General features: G+C 36.2%; 1 protein-coding gene across 6 annotated transcripts in view; it reads left to right on the forward strand.

The window, feature by feature from the left end:
* The window catches only part of CPLANE1 (ciliogenesis and planar polarity effector 1), a 138,975-nt gene that overhangs the window by 45,122 nt on the left and 74,243 nt on the right, over nucleotides 1–19,610 (forward strand). For all 6 annotated transcript variants that reach the window (XM_042996319.1, XM_042996351.1, XM_042996355.1 and 3 more), the window contains exons 20-26: nucleotides 502–666; nucleotides 5,157–5,295; nucleotides 6,003–6,112; nucleotides 6,272–6,430; nucleotides 6,548–6,656; nucleotides 8,092–8,392; nucleotides 12,439–13,342. In XM_042996319.1, the coding sequence (XP_042852253.1) occupies nucleotides 502–666; nucleotides 5,157–5,295; nucleotides 6,003–6,112; nucleotides 6,272–6,430; nucleotides 6,548–6,656; nucleotides 8,092–8,392; nucleotides 12,439–13,342 (1,887 nt within the window). The remainder of the gene's footprint in view (nucleotides 1–501; nucleotides 667–5,156; nucleotides 5,296–6,002; nucleotides 6,113–6,271; nucleotides 6,431–6,547; nucleotides 6,657–8,091; nucleotides 8,393–12,438; nucleotides 13,343–19,610) is intronic.

Genomic DNA, 19,610 nt, shown 5'->3' on the forward strand with positions numbered 1-19,610 from the left:
AAAGATAGATGACAAGGTCTTTGCTTTTGAGTAGATCTCAGTATGGTGGGAAACATACATGAATCAGTACAGAATAATTTAGTGAAAATTGTCATGGATGTCTGAGCAAAGTGCCATAGTCACACACAACAGGAGAGCTTCACAGAGGGGCCGACATTGAAATATAAGGATTTTTCCAGGAATAGAAGGGAAAAGGCATTCTCCTTAAAAGGAGCCCTCTTTATAACATTCTACCAATGGAGTCTGGAGTGGTGGGCTTTAACTGCTTATAGGGGAAGACTTAGGCTTAGGGTCAATTTAGCCCTTTACATTATTTGAGATGAGAGAAATTTCTTTGACACTAGAAATAGCTATAGTTGAAATCTGAGGCCATCCCTCAAAATATCCTTCATAAATCTCCAGGAACATTCTAGTTTGAGAAGCACTATTTTTATTTTCACTGTAACATTTAAAATTTTCATATTACTATCTACTAAGAATCGATTGTTTTATTTTCTTTAGGAAGATGGTGATGATCTTCTTTTAAAAGCTGAAAAGGATAATCGCCAAAAGGTGTCTGGAATCCTTCAGCGTGTTCTCTTGCTTTTCCGGGCAGCTCGCTGTTCTTTTCCGGTAGCACAGTGGTACATCTTGCAGTTGAGATGGGCAAGAAAAGTCATGCAGAAGGTGTGGAGATGTCTCAGTCATTTATGTGCTATGCTATGTTAAACTATTTAAATATACTAATATTTATTAATATCTCCAAATATTTATAATCATGACATTTTCCCAAGGAATCCTATACTATGAATCAATAGATTTCAGGTTTGTTTATAATAAGCAACCTAGCCAGACTAAATTTTTTCTGCTGAAAGATAAGGACTCTGAACTGAGTCTCTTTGTTAGTCCCATCCTGTCTGACAATACAAAGTATAATATAGTAAGTTATATATAACTGGTAGTTAGATGTAGGTAGTTTCAGTTACTTTTTTTCTTTGTCCCACCATCATTGAAGATGTAAGCTCAGTTCAGGGTTTTCCCCGACTTCGCTCTGAAATACTATCTACTGTGTTCTGTGGGGACTAATGTGGGGTCAAGCCCTGGGAGGTTAGAGTTGGTTCTTGGCTGTGTGTTTCCTTTCAGTACTCTCCACCAGTTGGAGTCTCTCCCTTGCTATCTTCTGGGATGTGCAATTCAGTGTGATTCTGGGGCCATCATCCCCTTCCACACTGACTTCAGCTGAGTCGTAGTTGCCTTCTTACCTGATCAACAGTCAGATGGGACATTTGTTGGTATGTCCCTTCTCCAGCTGCACATCCTTTGTAGGCCAGTTGTCTGTCTCTGTGAAATGTGGAACTAAATATTATTAGCCCTAAATGTCTTTAATTTGGCCCTTGATTATGTTTAAAACAAGAATTTACTATTTTTGGTAGGAAACTTTAGACTTTGAGAAGTTACCAAGTTGTTTTTGAAAATTAGACTTTTTTTAGAGAGAACGATTTGTGAAATTTGCATACAGCTACTATAAAAATGTAAGATGAAACTGTACCCATTCTGTATCTTGTTATCCCAAAGTTGTTTTTAAAGTATGGCAAAGAGTTTTCCTGTATTATTGAAAGATTGGTTTTAATAGTTTCAAGGTCTGCTGAGCCTGATTATTTGTTATAGGAAACTTCATTTTAAAAATTATTTAAGTAAACAGTTTTCTACAATAAAGTTGTAATTAGATTTCCATTGAGGTTTTATCTTATGTACTAAATCCCAACAGTCATCTCATTTAATCTAGCTTTAATTAATGCAGCTAGCATAAAGACTGTGCAGATTCTCTTAAAATTATCAACACAGCTAAAGACATTCCTCAGAGGAGTAACAGGCTGCAGACTAGGGCCTTTGGGTGTATAGTCATTGCCACTCTGACTGTCCAGTGCCCTGTTTGTCTTGTGGCTTACCTTTAAAGCTTGTTGTCAACCCCTCAGCTATACACACAAGTGACCTGTAAATTCCCTCTAATTCAGTCTTCCTAAAATACATCTGATAGTTTTATTGTTAGCCTGTGTATTTATTGACATTGGGAGAGGTGCCAAAGATGTGGAGATCCATTCTTATAGAAGTATGTACAATATATAAGTGTATATACTTCTATATTCTCCTGTATTGCTGTTTTCTCTGCCTTTTTCATTTAGACTTTATTGGGCATATAATTTAACTACAGATTTAGTTGTAGTAAATTAATGTTTTCTAATTGGTGGGAATGGCGGAACACTTGTTGCTACCAAAATTATAAGGTCTTTATTCATGGAAGCAAAAAATCATGTTTCTCATGAAGTTCATACTAAAATGTGACCTGGAGTTGCAGGAATCTGAACAACTGATAGGGGCCAGACATCTGATTACAAGATGGCTCGTGCACATGGCTAAGAAGTTGGTGCTGGTTGTTGGCCAGAGGCGTCCCCTTGAGCAAGTGATCCAAAAGACAGCAAGGTGGAAGCTACAATGCCGTTATGATTTAATCCCAGAAATCCCATACAACCACTTCTGTATTCTGTTCGTTAGAAACTAGCTGGTCTAGGGGCACCTGGGTGGCTCAGTTGGTTTAGCGTCCGACTTTGGCTCAGGTCATGATCTCACAGTTTGTGGGTTCGAGCCCTGCCTCAGGCTCTGTGCTGACAACTCAGAGCCTGGAGCCTACTTTGCATTCTCTGTCTCCCTCTCTCTTCCCCTCCCCCGCTCATGCTCATGATCTCTCTCTCTCTCTCAAAAATAAATAAACAAAAAAACAATAAAAAAAAAGAAACTAGTTGGTCTAGTAGGGTCTACCCTCAAGGTGAGGGAAGTTAGGCTGTACCTTTGAAGGAATGAATTGTTAAGAATTTGTGGACATATTTTAAAACCATCATACCATTATACCAAAGTGAACAATAATTCTTTATTAATTCCAATACCTGGTCCATAATAAAGTTACTCTGATTATTTTGAAAATGTCTTTTTTATAGATTTTTGAAATCAAGGTCCAACTGAAGTTAACCCATGTTTGATTATGAGATAATAGGAAGGACTATATTTTCAGGTCTGACACATAAGAATCAAAAGACTTAACCCAGGATCAAACTTTATACCAATAATTTCAAGGATATAGGTAACTAAAAGACACAGGTGAAACCTGGACTTACATTGCTCCCAAGATTTTTCTTGCTGTGGAAGGATGTGACCTGGCCTCTGTTTAACATCATGACACAAAAGAGAACTATATCACTTATTGAACATGTCCTTTTTATATCTCTTTAATTATATAGCTTGTGTAACATTTTCCAATGAGCCATACTCCATAAATCCATGCATTATAGATGTATTTATAATAACCAACCTAGCTAGGCTCTGTACATCTAGTAAATATCATTGTTTGACAAGAAGTCTGTCATTAGAATGCTTACAAGGGGATTTGACAAGATCCTGTCTTTGTAGAAATGAATAGAAGAGGGAGAAAATAGATTACAAGCCTGCCGCTAGTCCTTTCATTTTTGGGTGTATGTCCCTTAGATTCCTTTCCTTTTATTCTATAGCAGTTTCCTTTAATTTCTTTTTCTTTTCTTGGTTTGTAGAGAAACTTGGTCATTTGTTCTGTACCGTATTCTGCATTTGTTTGATAGTTTATTCATTTAGTGTCATTTGACTTGTTCCTCTTTCCTTTTATTTCCTGTGAACTGGTAATTAAACTATATTCATTGAGATACAGAGGCTTGATCAGGTTCACATTTTCTTAGAAAAAGTTATGTAGGTAGGGACAACTGGGTGGCTCAGTTGGTTGAGACTCCGATTGTTGATTTCAGCTCAGATCATGATCCCAGGGTTGTAGGATAGAGCCCCACGTTGGGCTGTATGCTGAGCATGGAGCCTGATTAGGATTCTCTTTCTCAAATTAAAAGTAGACCTACCCTATGACCCAGAAATTGCACTACTAGGTTATTTATTCAAGGGATACAAGTATGCTGTTTTGAGGGCACACATGTACCCCAGTGTTTATAGCAGCACTATCAACAATAGCCAAAGTATGGAAGAGCGCAAATGTCCATCAACAGATGAACAGATAAAGAAGATGTGGTATATATACACAATGGAGTATTACTTGGCAATCAAAAAGAACGAAATCTTGCCATTCGCAACTATGTGGATGGACTAGAGGGTATTATGCTAAGTGAAATTAGTCAGAGAAAGACAAATATCATATAACTTCATTCATATGAGGACTTTAAGACAAAGAACAGATGAACATAATGGAAGGGAAGCAAAAATAATATAAAAACAGGGAGGGGGGCAAAACAGAAGAGACTCTTAAAGGTGGAGAACAAACAGAGGGTTACTGGAGGGGTTGTGGGGGGTTGGGCTAAATGGGTAAGGGGCATTAAGGATTCTACTCCTGAAATCATTGTTGCACTGTATACTAACTAACTTGGATGTAAATAAATAAATAAAGTAAAAAAAAAAAATTCTCTTTCTCTCTCCCTCTGCCCCTCTTCCCCCTCACACACACTCTCTCTCAAAAAAAAAAAAAAGTTATGTAGGTAGATATACCTTTTGTCATATTTGTTTTTAGGTACTGCACATAGTTTTATTTTGAATGAGAGTTAGATGCTTAAATTTCTTTATTATACCTTTGGGGAAAGGACAAATAGCATCAAGTTCTATATAGGCAAAACTGAGTGACAGAAAAAATTGCCTACAACCTTCTTTTCTCTTTTGTGTTCTAACTTAGTGAATTTCTTGAATTAAATTTGTGAGCGGGGCACCTGGGTGGTTTAGTCAGTTAAGTATTCGACTCTTGATTTTGGCTCACGTCATGATCTCAGGGTTTGTGAGATCAAACCCCGCCATCAGGCCATGAGCTGACAGTGCGGAACCTGCTTTGGATTCTCTCTCTCTCTCTCTCTCTCTCTCTCTCTCTGTCCTTCCCCGTGCACATTTTTTTCTCTCTCTCTCTCAAAATAAATAAACATTTAAATATATGAGCCAAGTTTCTGAAAGGATAGTTCATTTCAGAGATACTTTCTTACACAGTATAAGAACCATGCTGTATTTTTCATTCTCTATGGTTTATGTTACCTGTCTTGTTTGTTGCTTTATAGTTTCCTTAAAAATAGATTTAGATGACTGATAATTAACATATTCTATCATTCTTTCAGATTCGAATGAAAGGGTCCCTTCCTTCATTGAGTCCTTTCCCTGAGTCATTACTTAATTATTGTAAAGAAGGTGTAGCATTCTTTCGACCTGGAGCAACTGGAGACAGCAAGCTTGATGAAGTTTCCGTTAAAGCAATAGGTTTGTCCAAAATGAACTGCTTGCTTAGAAATTAGGCCTAAATATTGATAATGATATAATTTGCACTTGATTTGGTGAAGTTTCTATACAGTGTAATATTACGCTGGCAATGAAAAGATATGTGTGTGTAACCACCGTGGAAAGGTATCCAGGATACATTAAGTGAAAAGAAGAGCTAGTTTCAAAACAGCGTGCATAGTATAATTATATATATATATTTGTGTACTTGTATTGCTTTTAGTAAAAACATTGTTCAATAATGGAAAGTATGTTTCTAGTATTAAAAAATTTTAAACTTAAATGCCTATCATAAATGATTTTCCAAATAAATGAGCTGTACAGTATTAAGTAGAGCTATGTGTATTGGCTTTGAACATTATCTACAATATACTATGAAGTTTAAAGCAAGTAAACTACTAGAGTAATTTATTTACTCTAGTAAATAGAGCATGTTATTTATTCTAAAACTGTTTTCAATATTTTCATGCAACTGACATGCGTGAAATACTCTAGAATAATGTGCATAAAAATTATGAAAGGATTTCCATGACTTTTATTTAAGGTGTTGGCAATGAGCATATGTTTGTTTCATAATCAACAAAATAAAGACATTGGTTCTGGAAAAACAAATACCCGGCAGAGGTGAAGTTGTTATAATAGTAATGTACATACTAATCCAATCTTTTATATTTGTATCCCTGGTTTAGGTTGCTTCAGAGAACTTTGTGCTTTGTGTTGGATGCTACATGTTCGTGATAAGTTATCCTATAGTTGCAGGCAATATCAGAAAGCAAGAGAAAATGTGGAGAGGAAAAAGGTATTTACCTACACAAGAATAAGAAAAATGAACAAACATTACTTGGGAAATTACTGCTTGATAGAAGGTTTTATTGTTTTCTGACAAACTTTCTTTTGAACTCATCCTGATCTATCCATCTAAAGTGAAAAGGAAATGTATTTCTCAATACCCATTTAGGACGTCGAAGTGGAGTTTGATTCTTGTATGGTTGAGCACGGTCTCAGTGCAGTGGAGTGGGCACACAGAATGCTGCCCTTTTCTCGGTTTTCTAATATTGAAGAACTTATTCAGGATCTAATTTTGAGCCTTATTGGGGAACTGCCACCAATCAGAAAGGTAATGTGAATGTAGGTGAAAAAAACTAAATGAAAATCAGAGACATTAAAGGATTTTTACTTTATTTTAATTAAAAATGATGTTGCTCATGAAACTCTTTTTTTAATTTTTCTGAAGGTAGCAGAAATTTTTGTGAAAGCATTTCCCAATCCTGAGGACATAAGGGTTCCTTTAAGAGAAAAATATCACTGTCTTCAACAGAGACTCAGACACTGTGTTGTGAAAGGTAGTATTTGTCATGTCTTAGATATCTGGTAGATAAATTGCTGAAGATTCCTCGGAAGGCATGTAGTTTCTAGTGCTTATGTTTTTATGCAGTTCTCCTTTCCTTGAAGATAGTGTAAGAAGGCAGAAAGAAGCACTCCTCTATTACTGAAGCACCAGTTTTGCTTTGGAACCAGATAAAGATGACTTCATGTCATGGTTCTGTCAGTTAATGACTGTGTGACTATAGGCAAGTTGCCCAGTCTCTCTGAGCTCCATTTCTTTATATGTAAAACGGGTGTATTATTACCTACTTTATGGATGTGTATTAACAGAGGGTTAAATAAGGTAAAATATATAAAATAAGCATACAGTACTTTGCGTAAGGCAGATATTTTGTTGAAAACTAGTATTCTTCTTCCTTCTAATTTTATCCTATACATTCAACATGCCCTTGTGGAAAATTTTTTTTATTGTGGTTAAAACATACGTAATATAAAATTTAATATTTTAAGTGTACAATTCAGTGACATTAACTACATTCATAATGTGGAAATTTTTAAAGAATTCAAATTACCTTTTTTTAATAACTTAATCTAGTATTTAAGTCTAGTTATGTCCTATGATCATACATTATTGCATTAATATATTTGTGGTTTATATTTTTCTTAAGACTTTCTTGGCATTCTCTAAAATGTATAGTGTATACATTTTATATATATGTTAATGTATAATAATGTTTAAACTTTTTTCTGTAGGCAGCCTTGAAAAACTTACATTCCTATTTCCCACTATTTGAAGTGAAAAAGGTGTCCTTGTTTCTTTGACTAAAATTATACTCATTTTCTCTTATTCACCACTCTTGGGAATGAAAAAATAGTAGTGATTCTTTTTATAATTATCTGTCTGATTTTTTAAATAGTTAAGTTACTTCTTAATTTTTTGTTTTCCAGAGCACATGTTTTTATGGAGTCTGGGCTCTGTCCCTTTTATTGTTCTTTAATGGACCTTCTCTAACTTCTGCAATTCTACCTTAAAATACGCACCATAGCTTTCTGACAAATACAAAGCATGCTCTGTAAGAATGTGGAAATGAGTCTTAGTCATCAGTTGGATTCCATGTTCCCAGGAGGGACTGGAATTGGGTCCCCTTCTGTCTTTTTAAAATTTTTTTTAAATGTTTTAAAATTTATTTTGAGAGAGAGACAGAGAGAGTGAGTGCGGGAGAGGCAGAGAGAGAGAAGGGGAGGGGAATCTCAAGCAGGTTCCATGCCATCAGTACAGAGCTGGATGAGAGGCTCGAACTCATGGAACTCATGAATGGTGAGATCATGACCTGAGCCAAAACTAAGAGACACTTAACCGACTGAGCTACCCAGGTGCCCCGGGTCCCTTTGTGTCTTGAGTTGAAACATTTTAATGTGTTGTAATAAGGCTTTTTGTTTTTTCCTTTATAGGTCCCCAAACTGAGGAAATGATGTCTGTTATTATGCATTCTGTTCATAAAGTGAGAGTGAAAGCCCTAAAACGTGTGCAAAGAAATATAGGTTCTTTTGAAATGAATATCTGGGAACCAATTGAAGAAGAAAAACCAGCTGAGGTTCTGGGTTTTGATAGGTTTTCCCTAGGAACTAGTTTGAGCAGGAGCACACTCACAGAACTGGGGAATTCTCTAGTCCACAGTGATGCAGATACAGCAGATACCTTCTCTGAAGCATTGTCAGTTGAAGAAAAAAGTAGGATACATTTCTCTAAAAGGTACAGTTGAGATGTCTTAATAGTAAGCATTCACTTCCTTTGGAAAAAAATATTTTCAGCAGTTCACGCAACAGATGAGTTGATTTCTTGTCCCAGAAACCTCACTGATTGCAGTGTTAACAATATGAATGATAAGTGCTACCTTCCTTTACTCACAAGAATATTAGGAGTGTAAAATGAAACTATATATTTGAAAGTTTATTTAAAATATTATTGAGATATGAAATAATTTTGCTACCTGATAGTATAAAATCAGGTAAGTAGATGAAATTGTAGAGTTCACTGGGAGGCTTTTACTGTTTTTAGTAATCTTCAGATTTAAATAGTTTAAAATTATTGGGTTAGCTATATTATTTTTAAGGGATTCCAGGGAAAGAAATTGCACGTTCATCTTTGAAACTTGTCTATAAATTGTTGAGAAATTCTTATCATTTAAACCTCTATTACTCTAGCTAGATTTTTTCTTTATAATTCCATTATCTGCAATGAAGTTTATCCTTCCCATGACTGAAAGACTAAGTAATCAGCCATAATCTTGTTTAAATGAAATAACTTTATCGACTCTAAATATAAGCATCTGCTTAAACCATGCCTCATAGTATTAGAAATGGTGTGCTTGTTTCACCAGACGATTTCAGTGTTAGCACAGGAATACAATGGCGGCTGCTTGTTGTGCCTTCTTAATAAGAGACATAGACCTCCAGCCCAGGTGCCTAACACGAGCCCTTTCTTTCCCTTATTGGGGGAACTAGGAATCTGTTCTTCCCTAAGGACCATGGTTAAAGGAAACAGATTTAAAAGGAATTGTGACCCAATGCTAATATCATCTTCGATGGGGAAAAACTGAGAGCATTGCCCTAAGGTCAGGAACAAGACAGGGATGTCCACTCTCACCACTGTTATTCAACATAGTATTGGAAGTCTTAGCCTCTGCAATCAGACAACACAAAGAAATAAAAGGCATCCAAATCGGCCAGTAGGAGGTCAAGCTTTCACTCTTTGCAGATGACATGATACTCTATATGGAAAACCCAAAAGATTCCACCAAAAAACTGCCAGAACTGATTCATGAATTCAGCAAAGTTGCAGGAAAGAAAATCAATGCACAGAAATCGGTTGCATTCCTATACACCAACAATGAAGTGACAGAGAAATCAAGGAATCAATCCCATTTACAGTTGCACAAAAAACCATAAAATACCTAGGAATAAATCTAACCAAAGAGGTAAAAAATCTATACACTGAAAACTATAGAAAGCTTATGAAAGAAAATTGAAGAAGACACAAAAAAACGGAAAAAGATTCCATGCTCCTGGATAGGAAGAACAAATATTGTTAAAATGTCGATACTACCCAAAGCAATCTACATATTCAATGCAATCCCTATCAAAGTAACACCAGCATTCTTCACAGAGCTAAAACAAATAATTTTAAAATTTGTATGGAACCAGAAGAGACCCTGAATAGCCAAAGCAATCTTGAAAAAGAAAACCAAAGCAGGAGGCATCACAATCCCAGACTTCAAGCTATACTACAAAGCTGTAATCATCAAGACAGTATGGTACTGGCACGAGAACAGACACTCAGATCAGTGGAACAGAATAGAGAACCCAGAAATGGACCCACAAATGTATAGCCAACTAATCTTTGTCAAAGCAGGGAAGAATATCCAGTGGACTGAAGACAGTCTCTTCAGCAAGTGGTGCTGGGAAAACTGGACAGCGACATGCAGAAGAATGAACCTGGACCACTTTCTTACACCATACATAAACTCAAAATGGATGAAAGACCTCAGTGTAAGACAGGAAGCCATCAAAACCCTCGAGGAGAAAGCAGGCAAAAACCTCTTTGATCTTGCCCGCAGCAACTTCTTACTCAACACATCTCCAGAGGCAAGGGAAACAAAAACAAAAATGAACTGCTGGGACCTCATCAAAATAAAAAGCTTCTGCACAGCGAAGGAAACAATCAGCAAAACTAAAAGGCAACTGACTGAATGGGAGAAGATATTTGCAAACAACATATCAGACAAAGGGTTAGTATCCAAAATCTATAAAGAACTTCTCAAACTCCATACCAAAAAAACAGATAATCCAGTGAAGAAATGGATGAAAGACATGAATAGACACTTCTCCAAGGAAGACATCCAGATGGCCAAGAGACACATGAAAAAATGCTCAACATCACTCATCATCAGGGAAATACAAATCAAAACCACCATGAGATACCACCTTACACCTGTCAGAATGACTAACATTAACAACTCAGGCAACAACAGATGTTGGTGAGGATGCAGAGAAAAAGGATCTCTTTTTGCGTTTGTTGGTGGCAATGCAAGCTGGTGCAGCCACTCTGGAAAACAGTATGGAGGTTCCTCAAAAAACTAAAAAGAGAACTACCCTACGACCCAGCATTTGCACTACTAGGCATTTATCCAAGGGATATAGGTGTGCTGTTTCGAAGGGACACATGCACCCCAATGTTTATAGCAGCACTGTCAACAATAGCCAAAGTATGGAAAGAGCCCAGTTGTCCCTTGATGGATGAATGGATAAAGAAAATGTGGTGTGTGTGTATATATATATGTGTGTGTGTGTGTGTGTGTGTGTGTGTATACACACACACATACACAATGGAGTATTACTCGGCAATCAAAAAGAATGAAATCTTGCCATTTGCAACTACGTGGATGGAACTAGAGGGTATTATGCTAAGTGAAATTAGTCAGAGAAAGACAAGTGTCATATGACTTCACTCATATGAGGACTTTAAGAGACAAAACAGATGAACATAAAGGAAGGGAAATAAAAATATTATAAAAACAGGGAGGGGGACAAAACAGAAGAGATTCATCAGTATGGGGAACAAACTGAGGGTTGCTGGAGGGGTTGTGGGAGAGGGGATGGGCCAAATGGGTAAGGGGCATTAAGGAATCTACTCCTGAAATCTTTATTTCACTATATGCCAACTAATTTGGATGTAAATTTTATTTTATTTTTTTATTTTTTTATTTTTGTGTGTGTGTATTTTTTTAATTTTTTTTTAATATATGAAATTTATTGTCAAATTGATTTCCATACAACACCCAGTGCTCATCCCAAAAGGTGCCCTCCTCACTACCCATCACCCACCCTCCCCTCCCTTCCACCCCCCATCAACCCTCAGTTTGTTCTCAGTTTTTAACAGTCTCTTATGCTTTGGCTCTCTCCCACTCTAACCTCTTTTTTTTTTTTTTCCTTCCCCTCCCCCATGGGTTTCTGTTAAGTTTCTCAGGATCCACATAAGAGTGAAACCATATGGTATCTGTCTTTCTCTGTATGGCTTATTTCACTTAGCATCACACTCTCCAGTTCCATCCACGTTGCTACAAAAGGCCATATTTCATTTTTTCTCATTGCCACATAGTATTCCATTGTGTATGTAAACCACAATTTCTTTATCCATTCATCAGTTGATGGATGTAAATTTTAAAAAATTAAAAATAAAATTAAAAAATAAAAGTAATTCTGATTGGCAGTTAAAATGTTCGCCTAGCAGGTTTAATAGCAGTAGAAAGTTTAGAAAAAATGCCCCACTCTTGTGTAGTAAAGAGTCTTGAAGGCATTCCTGCTTGTTGTACCTTGTACAGGGGGAGCTGAAAGGTGCAGATGCAAAAAACAAGAAACCATAAATTAGGATGTATGTTGGTGGCTTGTGATTTCTGTTGACTTTGGATTCCTAAATTCTCACTTGTTAGAGGACCTTTTTGTTTTTTTCAAAAATTCATGTTTTTAAAAGTGAAATTTCTGTGAACACATTTCAGTCTTTTTTAACTCAAATTTCCCCTTTTGATATTTTGTTTTATTTTTTCACTAAGAATGTTCAGCTCTAGTCAACACTTAGAGATCATTTAATCTAACCCCCTCATTTGAAAGATACGTAATTGAGGCATTAAAATATATATATATAATTCAGTCACGGAGAGAATTTTCATTGTCAATTCTAACATCCGTTTTTGCTATTAAATAATCTTTAATTTTGTCTTTTTCAATTTTGTTTTGCTGTAGAAATGCCCCAAATCACATGGAATTAAAATTGATTAGTAAGCCCAAGGAAAAAAAGAAGATATGTAATCAGAAAGAAAATCTTGAAAGAAAAGATCATGAAAAGCTATTACAAAATGCACTGCCTGTAATAGGTGTTTGGGAATTTGAACGTGATGATGATGAATATATTAAATTCCTTGATCTCTTCTTGAGTTATGTTCTTGAAAGAGACCTACTTGATTCTAAGGATCCTGGCATTCCATTTCTAACCAGTTTTTCTGGACATCTTAGAGAATATGAACTTAATTCTTTACTTTTTGATGTACATACAACATTAAAACGACGTCGAAGCAAAACCAAAAGCCAAAATGTGTTTAGAGCTGGCTCTTGTTTTGTTGTTGCTCCTGAGTTATATGAATCTGAAAAGCCAGAAAACCAAGCACTTTCAGCTTCAGTACTGGATCAAGGAATCAGGTCATTTTTAGAGAACCCTTTGAATGAAGTCAATAAAATTGAAGGGACAAGTGGATTGTTCGGTTTAAAACAAAAGTCAGTTTACAGAACACAAGATGACAGTTCAGGGAAACCTTTAGTCCAGAGATTGTCGAACCATATGTTTTGGACTCCCAAGACCGACAAAACTGGAAGATGTATTTTCAAAGCAGTTCAATGCAGTGATATTAACCCTCAAGAAGATCTTCCTTTAGCACTAAATAACACATTTGGCAGTATAAGAAAGCTGCTGGAATGGATGATAAGGTGGTCTGACAGAAGACTGCTCTGTGATCCTAGTCTCACTGAGTTATCCTGTGAGTATAGCCCCGTCATTCGTGTAAAGACCTCTACAGCTGCCATTCTTACATCATTGTGGCTTTTGGAACAACCCTATTTTGCTACATATAAGGCAAAAAATGCCATTTTTAAGGTAAGTCCTTGAATTCTTTATTGCATACAAATGAGAATTCTCATTGTAGATTGAAACTATTTTTATATTTCTCCATCTATTAAAGAATCACCAAGCAACAAGTTAATGACACTGTTAATTATATAATCTGCATCATCAGATTTTTTTTTTCTTCAAGTGATTCTTTTAATTCTTAAAAATAATTAGGGTAAATGTGTTTTCAAAGAGGCTTTGAGGTTTTGAGGTTTTATGTGTGTTTATAAAAAAAAGGAGGAGGAAAAAAGAGATAATTTTAAGTGATACTACAGGTGGTATAACATTTATATTCTTTCTCTTTAAAGTTTCAGGTTTGGTTCAGGTGAAGAAGGGGTAGGCAGCTACACAGTTTCTATTACTGTAGTCTCATCATATACATTAAGGGATCATTTTTCTTATAGTCTTGGCCAGAAGTTGGAGAACCAAACCGGGGAAGGCAGATAGGTTTCAGTAGAGAAGTTAGTGCTTATTAGTTATTTTTTCTTTTCTCTACTCAATGGTAACTGGAAGGCTGCTGTTTTAACCTGTTTGTGAAGACAAATATTTTTATGTAAATATGATTGAGTGATTGTTATTGCACTGGAAAAAAACTACAGAGGTGAATTTTTTGGAAAACAAATTTATGTTTGTTATAGTTGTTATCGTTGGGAAATGGACTTTTTTAATATTTGGAAGATTCCATAGTTTCTAATTTTTCCTGTTTTGTTCCCCTCAGTTTTATTGAGGTATAATTGACAAAATTGTAAGATATTTAAAGTATGTATTGTGATGATTTAATATGCATATGCATAATAAAAGGATTCCCCTCATCTGGTTAACACATTCAACACCTCACATACTTTGTGTGTGTGTGTGGGGGGGGGCATATAAGTTCTACTGTCTTAGCAAATTTGACATAGAAGTTCTACTCTCTTAGCAAAATTCTATAATGTGGTGTTGTGAACTATAGTTACTATGATACTGCATTAGCTCCTCAGACCTTATTTACCTTACAACTGAAAGGTTGTATAGGCATACTTAGTTTTATTGCACTTTGCTTTATTGCACTTTGCAGATACCATGTTTTTTACAAATTGAAGATTTGTGGCATTGAGCATTGAGCAAATCTGTCTGCATCATTTTCTAACAGCATTTGCTCACTTCATGTCTCTGTGTCACATTTTGGTAATTCTTGCAATATTTTAAACTCTTTCATTGTCCTCATATTTGTTATGGTGATTTATGACCAATGATCTTTAAAAAAAAATTTTTTTTAACATTTATTTTTGAGACAGAGAGAGACAGAGCATGAACGGGGGAGGGTCAGAGAGAGAGAGACACAGAATCTGAAACAGGCTCCAGGCTCTGAGCTGTCAGCACAGAGCCCCACACGGGGCTCGAGCTCATGGACCGCGAGATCATGACATGAGCTGCAGTCAGACACTTAACTGCCTGAGTCACCCAGGCACCCCTGACCAATGATCTTTGATGTTACTATGGTAATTGCTTTGGAGTACCACAAACCATGCCTGTTTTAGATGGTGAACTTTATCAATAAATGTGTGTGATTTGACTCTACCACCAACTGGCTGTTCCCCCATCTCTCTCTCTCTCTCCTGGGATCTCCAAGTGAGACACAACAGGGTTGAAATTAGGTCAGTGAGTAACCCTTCAATGGCCTCTAACTGTTCAAGTGTAAGGAAGAATCACATGACTCTCACTTTGAGTCAAAAGCTAGAAATGATTGGGGCACTTGAGTGACTCAATTGGCTAAGGGTCCGATTTTTTATTGCAACTCAGGTCACGATCTCACAGTTTGTGAGATCAAGCCTTACATCAAGCTCTGCGCTAACAGCGTGGAGTTTGCTTGGGATTCTCTGTCTCCCCCTGTCTCTGCCCCTCCCCCACTTGCATGCACACACTCTCTCTCTGTTAAAATAAATAAACTTAAAAAAAAAAGCTACAAATGATTAAGCTTAGTGAGGAAGGCATGTTGAAAGCTGAGATAGGCCAAAAGCTAGACTTCTTGAGCAAGGTAGCCAAATCCAGCTTTTCCAAAGGAAGAGTTCCCAGAGGAAACTAAAAGTGCTAGTCCAATGAACACATGAATGATAAGAACACGAAAAAGCCTTATTGCTGATGCAGAGAAAGTTTTAGTAGTCTGGATGGAAGATCAGAGCAGCCATAACATTCCCTTAAGCCAAAGCCTAGTCCAGAGCAAGGCCCTGACTCTCTTCAATTCTATGAAGCCTGAGGGAGGTAAGGAAGCTGCAGAAGAAAAATTTGAAGCTAAGCAGAGGTTGGTTCATGAGGTTTAGGGAAAGAAGCCATCTTCAGAACATAGAAGTGCAAGGTGAAGTAGCAAGTGCTGATGTGGAAGCTCTAGCAAGTTATCTGGAAGATCTAGCTCAAATAATTAATGAAGGTGGTTACACTAGACAACAGTGTAGTCAATTTTCAGTGTAGACAAAATGGCCTCATACTGGAAGAAGATGCCATCTAGGATTTTAATAGTTAAAGAAGAGAACTCAGTGCCTGGATTCAAAGGATAGGCTGACTCTTTTATTAGGAGCTAATGTAGCCAGTGTCTTTAAGTTGAAGCCAGTGCTAATTTACCATTCTGAAAGTCCTAAGGCCCTTAAGAATTATGCTCAGTCTACTCTGCATATGCTCCATAAATGGAGTAACAAAGTCTGGATGACAGCACATCTGTTTATAAACGTGGTTTACTGAATATTTTAAGCCTACTGTTGAGACCTCTTACAAAAAAAGATTTCTTTCAAAAGATTACTGCTCACTGAAAATGCACCTGGTCATCCAAAAGCTTCGATGGAGATGTACTGTGAAATTAATGTTTTCATACCTGCTCACAACTACATCCATTCTTCAGCCTGTGGATTAAGGAGTAATTTTGACTTTCAGGTCTTTTTTTTTTTTTTTTTTTTTTTAAGTTTATTTAAGCAAATATGATCACTATGTGATCATATGGCGGTTCTAATTTTAATTTCTTTAAAAATTAAAAAAAAATTAATGTTTTTATTTATTTTTGAGACAGAGACAGAGCATGATCAGGGGAGGGTCAGAGAGAGAGGGAGACATAGAATCTGAAGCAGGCTCCAGGCTCCGAGCTGTCAGCACAGAGCCCGATGTGGGGCTGGAACTCACAAACTGTGAGATCATGTCCTGAGCCAAAGTTGGATGCTTAACTGACTGAGCCACCCAGGTGCCCCGTTTAAAAAATTTTTTTTAATGTTGATTTATTTTTAAGAGAGAGAGACAGAGTGTGAGTAGGGTTGAGGCAGAAAGAGAAGGAGACCGAGACAGAATTCAAAGCAGGCTCCAGGCTCTGAGCTGTCAGCCAGAGCCCCTGCGGTGCTCAAACTCACAAAGTGTGAGATCATGACCTGAGCCGAAGTTGGATGCTTAACCTACTGACCCACCCAGGTGCCCCTCTAATTTTAATTTCTTGAGCAGCCACCATAAGGCTGTACTGTGTTTTCCTTTGTGGCTGTACTGGTTTACATACCCACCAACAGTGTACAAGGGTTCAGTTTTCTCTACATTCTTCCCAGCACTTGTTTCTTGTCTTTTTGATAATAGCAATTGTACCAGGTGTGAGGTGATATCTCATTGTGGTTTTGATTTGCATTTCCTTGATAATTAGTGATGTTAAGTACCTTCTCATGTACCTGTTGGCCATCTGTATGTCTTCTTTGGAAAAATGTTTACCCAGATCCTCTGCCCATTTTTTAATAAGATGTTTTTTGTTTTTTTGTTTTTTGTTTGCTATTGAGTTGTAGGACTTTTAAAATATATTTTAGGTATTAACCTCTGATCAGATATATGATTTGCAAATATTTTCTTCCAGTTGGTAGGTTGCCTTTTCATTTTGTTGATGGTTTCCTTTGCTGTGCAGAAGCTTGCCAGTTTGATGTAGACCCACTTGTTTATTTTTGCTTTTGTTGTCTTTGCTTTGATATAAAATCCCCCCCCCCAAAAAAAAAATCATTGTCAAGACCAGTTTCAAAGAGTTTACCATCTATGTTTTCTTCTGGGAGTTTTATGGTTTCAAATCTTACATTCAAGTCTTTTCATTCTTTTCGAGTTGATTTTTGTGTATGGTGTAAGATAGGGGTCTGGTTTCATTCATTTGCATGTGGTTATCCAGTCTTCCCAGCACTATTTTCTGAAGAGGCTATCCTTCCCTGGTTGAATATTCTTAGCTCCTTTGTCAAAATAACTGACCATATATGCATGAGTTTTTATTCCTGGATTCTCTATTCTGTTCCATTGATACATATGTCTGTTTTTATGCCAATACTATACTGTTTGATTATTAGTTTTGTAATATAGTGTGAAATCAGGAAGCATGATACCTCCAGCTTTGTTTTTCTTTCTTAAGATTTCTTTGTTTTTTTTGTGTGTGTGTGTGTGTGGTTCCATATAAATTTTAGGATTGTGTGGGGTTTTGTGTGTGTGTGTGTGTGTGTGTGTGTGTGTGTGTGTGTGTGTAATATACCATTGGAGTTTTGATAGGGATTGCACTAAATCTCTAGATTGCTTTGTTAGTATAGACATCTTAACAATATTAATTCTTGTAATCCATGAGCACAGAATATCTTTCCATTTATTTGTGTTGTCTTCAGTTTCTTTCATCAGTGTCTTCCTGTTTTTAGAGTACAGGTCTCTCACCTCCTTGGTTAAATTTATTCCTAGATATTTTATTTTTGATTAAGTTTTCTTTCTGATAATTCATTGTTTGTGTATCCAAATGGAACTGATTTTCATATTGATTTTGTATCCTGCAATTCATTTATTTTAACCTTTTTTTTTTCAGTAGGGTTTTAGGATTTTCTTTTTTTTTTTTTAAGTTTCTTTATTGAGAGAGAAAGAGAAAGAGAGATAGAGGACATGCAGGGGAGGGGCAGAGAGAAAGAGAGATTCCCAAGCAGGCTCCACACTGATAGTGGAGGTTTGAACCCACGAACCATGAGGTCGTGACCTGAGCCGAATTTAAGAGTTGGACGCTCAATTGACTGAGCCAACCAGGTGCCCCAGGATTTTCTGTATATAACATGTTATCTAAAAATAGGAAGTTTTGCTTCCTCCTTTCTGATTTGGATTCTCTCTTTTTTTTCTTGCCTAATTGCTTGTTCTGACTAGGACTTCCTGTACTATGTTGAATAAAAGTGGTGAGTTTGGGCATCCTTGTCTTGTTCCTGATCTTAGAGGAGAAACTTTCAGGTTTGTTTGTTTGTCTGTTTGTGGTTTTTTTGGATTTTGAATGGGATGTTAACTATAGCTTCTCATATTATACCCAGTTTGTTGAAAGGTGTTTGTTTTTTTTGTTTTTTTTTTTACCATGAGTGGATGCTGATTTCTGTAGAATGTTTTTTCTGCAAATATTGAGATGATCATATGATTTTAATCTTTCATTTTGTGAATGAGGTGTATCAGATTGACTGATTTGCAGATATTGAACCATTTTTTCATCCCTGGAATAAATCCCACTTGATCATGGTGTATGATCCTTTTAATGTACTGTTGAATTCAGTTTGCTGATATTTTGTTGAGTATTTTTGCTTCTGTTGTTCATTAGAGATAGTGGCCTATACTTTTCTTGTAATGTCCTTGTCTGACTTTGATATAAGGCTAATACTGGCCTTATAAAATGAATTTGGGAGTGTTTTTTCTCTCTTCAGTTTATTAGAAGAGTTTGAGAAAGATTGGCATTAATTCTTTAAATGTTGGGTAGAATTTGCCAACAGTGAAGCTATCTGGTTCTGTTTTTTTTTTTTTTTTTTCTGTTAGAAAGTTGTGATTACTGATTCAATGTCTGTACTCATTATTGGTCTGTTCACATTTTCTGTTTTTCATGATTTAGCCTTAGTAGATTGTGTGTTTCTAGGAATTTATTCAATTCTTATAGGTTGTCTGATTTGTTGGCCTATAGTTGTTTGTAGTGCTCTCTTATGATCATTAGTATTTGTGTACTATCTGGTTGTAGTGTCTCCTCTTTCATTTTTAATTTGTTTAAGCCCTCTCTTGTTTTCTTTTCTTTCCTTTTTCTTTTTTTGAGTCTGGCTAAAGGCTTGCCTATTTTGTTTATTTTTCCCAAAATCCATCTCTTAGTTTCTTTCATCTTTTCTCTTGTCTTTTTAGTCTATATTTCACTTATTTCTGTTCTGATCTTTATTTCATTTCTTCTACTAACTATATACTTAGTTCTTTTTTCTAGTTTCTTCAGGTATAAAGTTAGGTTGCTTGAGAGCTT

Source organism: Panthera tigris, chromosome A1 (assembly GCF_018350195.1).
Source record: "Panthera tigris isolate Pti1 chromosome A1, P.tigris_Pti1_mat1.1, whole genome shotgun sequence".
NCBI lineage: Eukaryota > Metazoa > Chordata > Mammalia > Carnivora > Felidae > Panthera > Panthera tigris.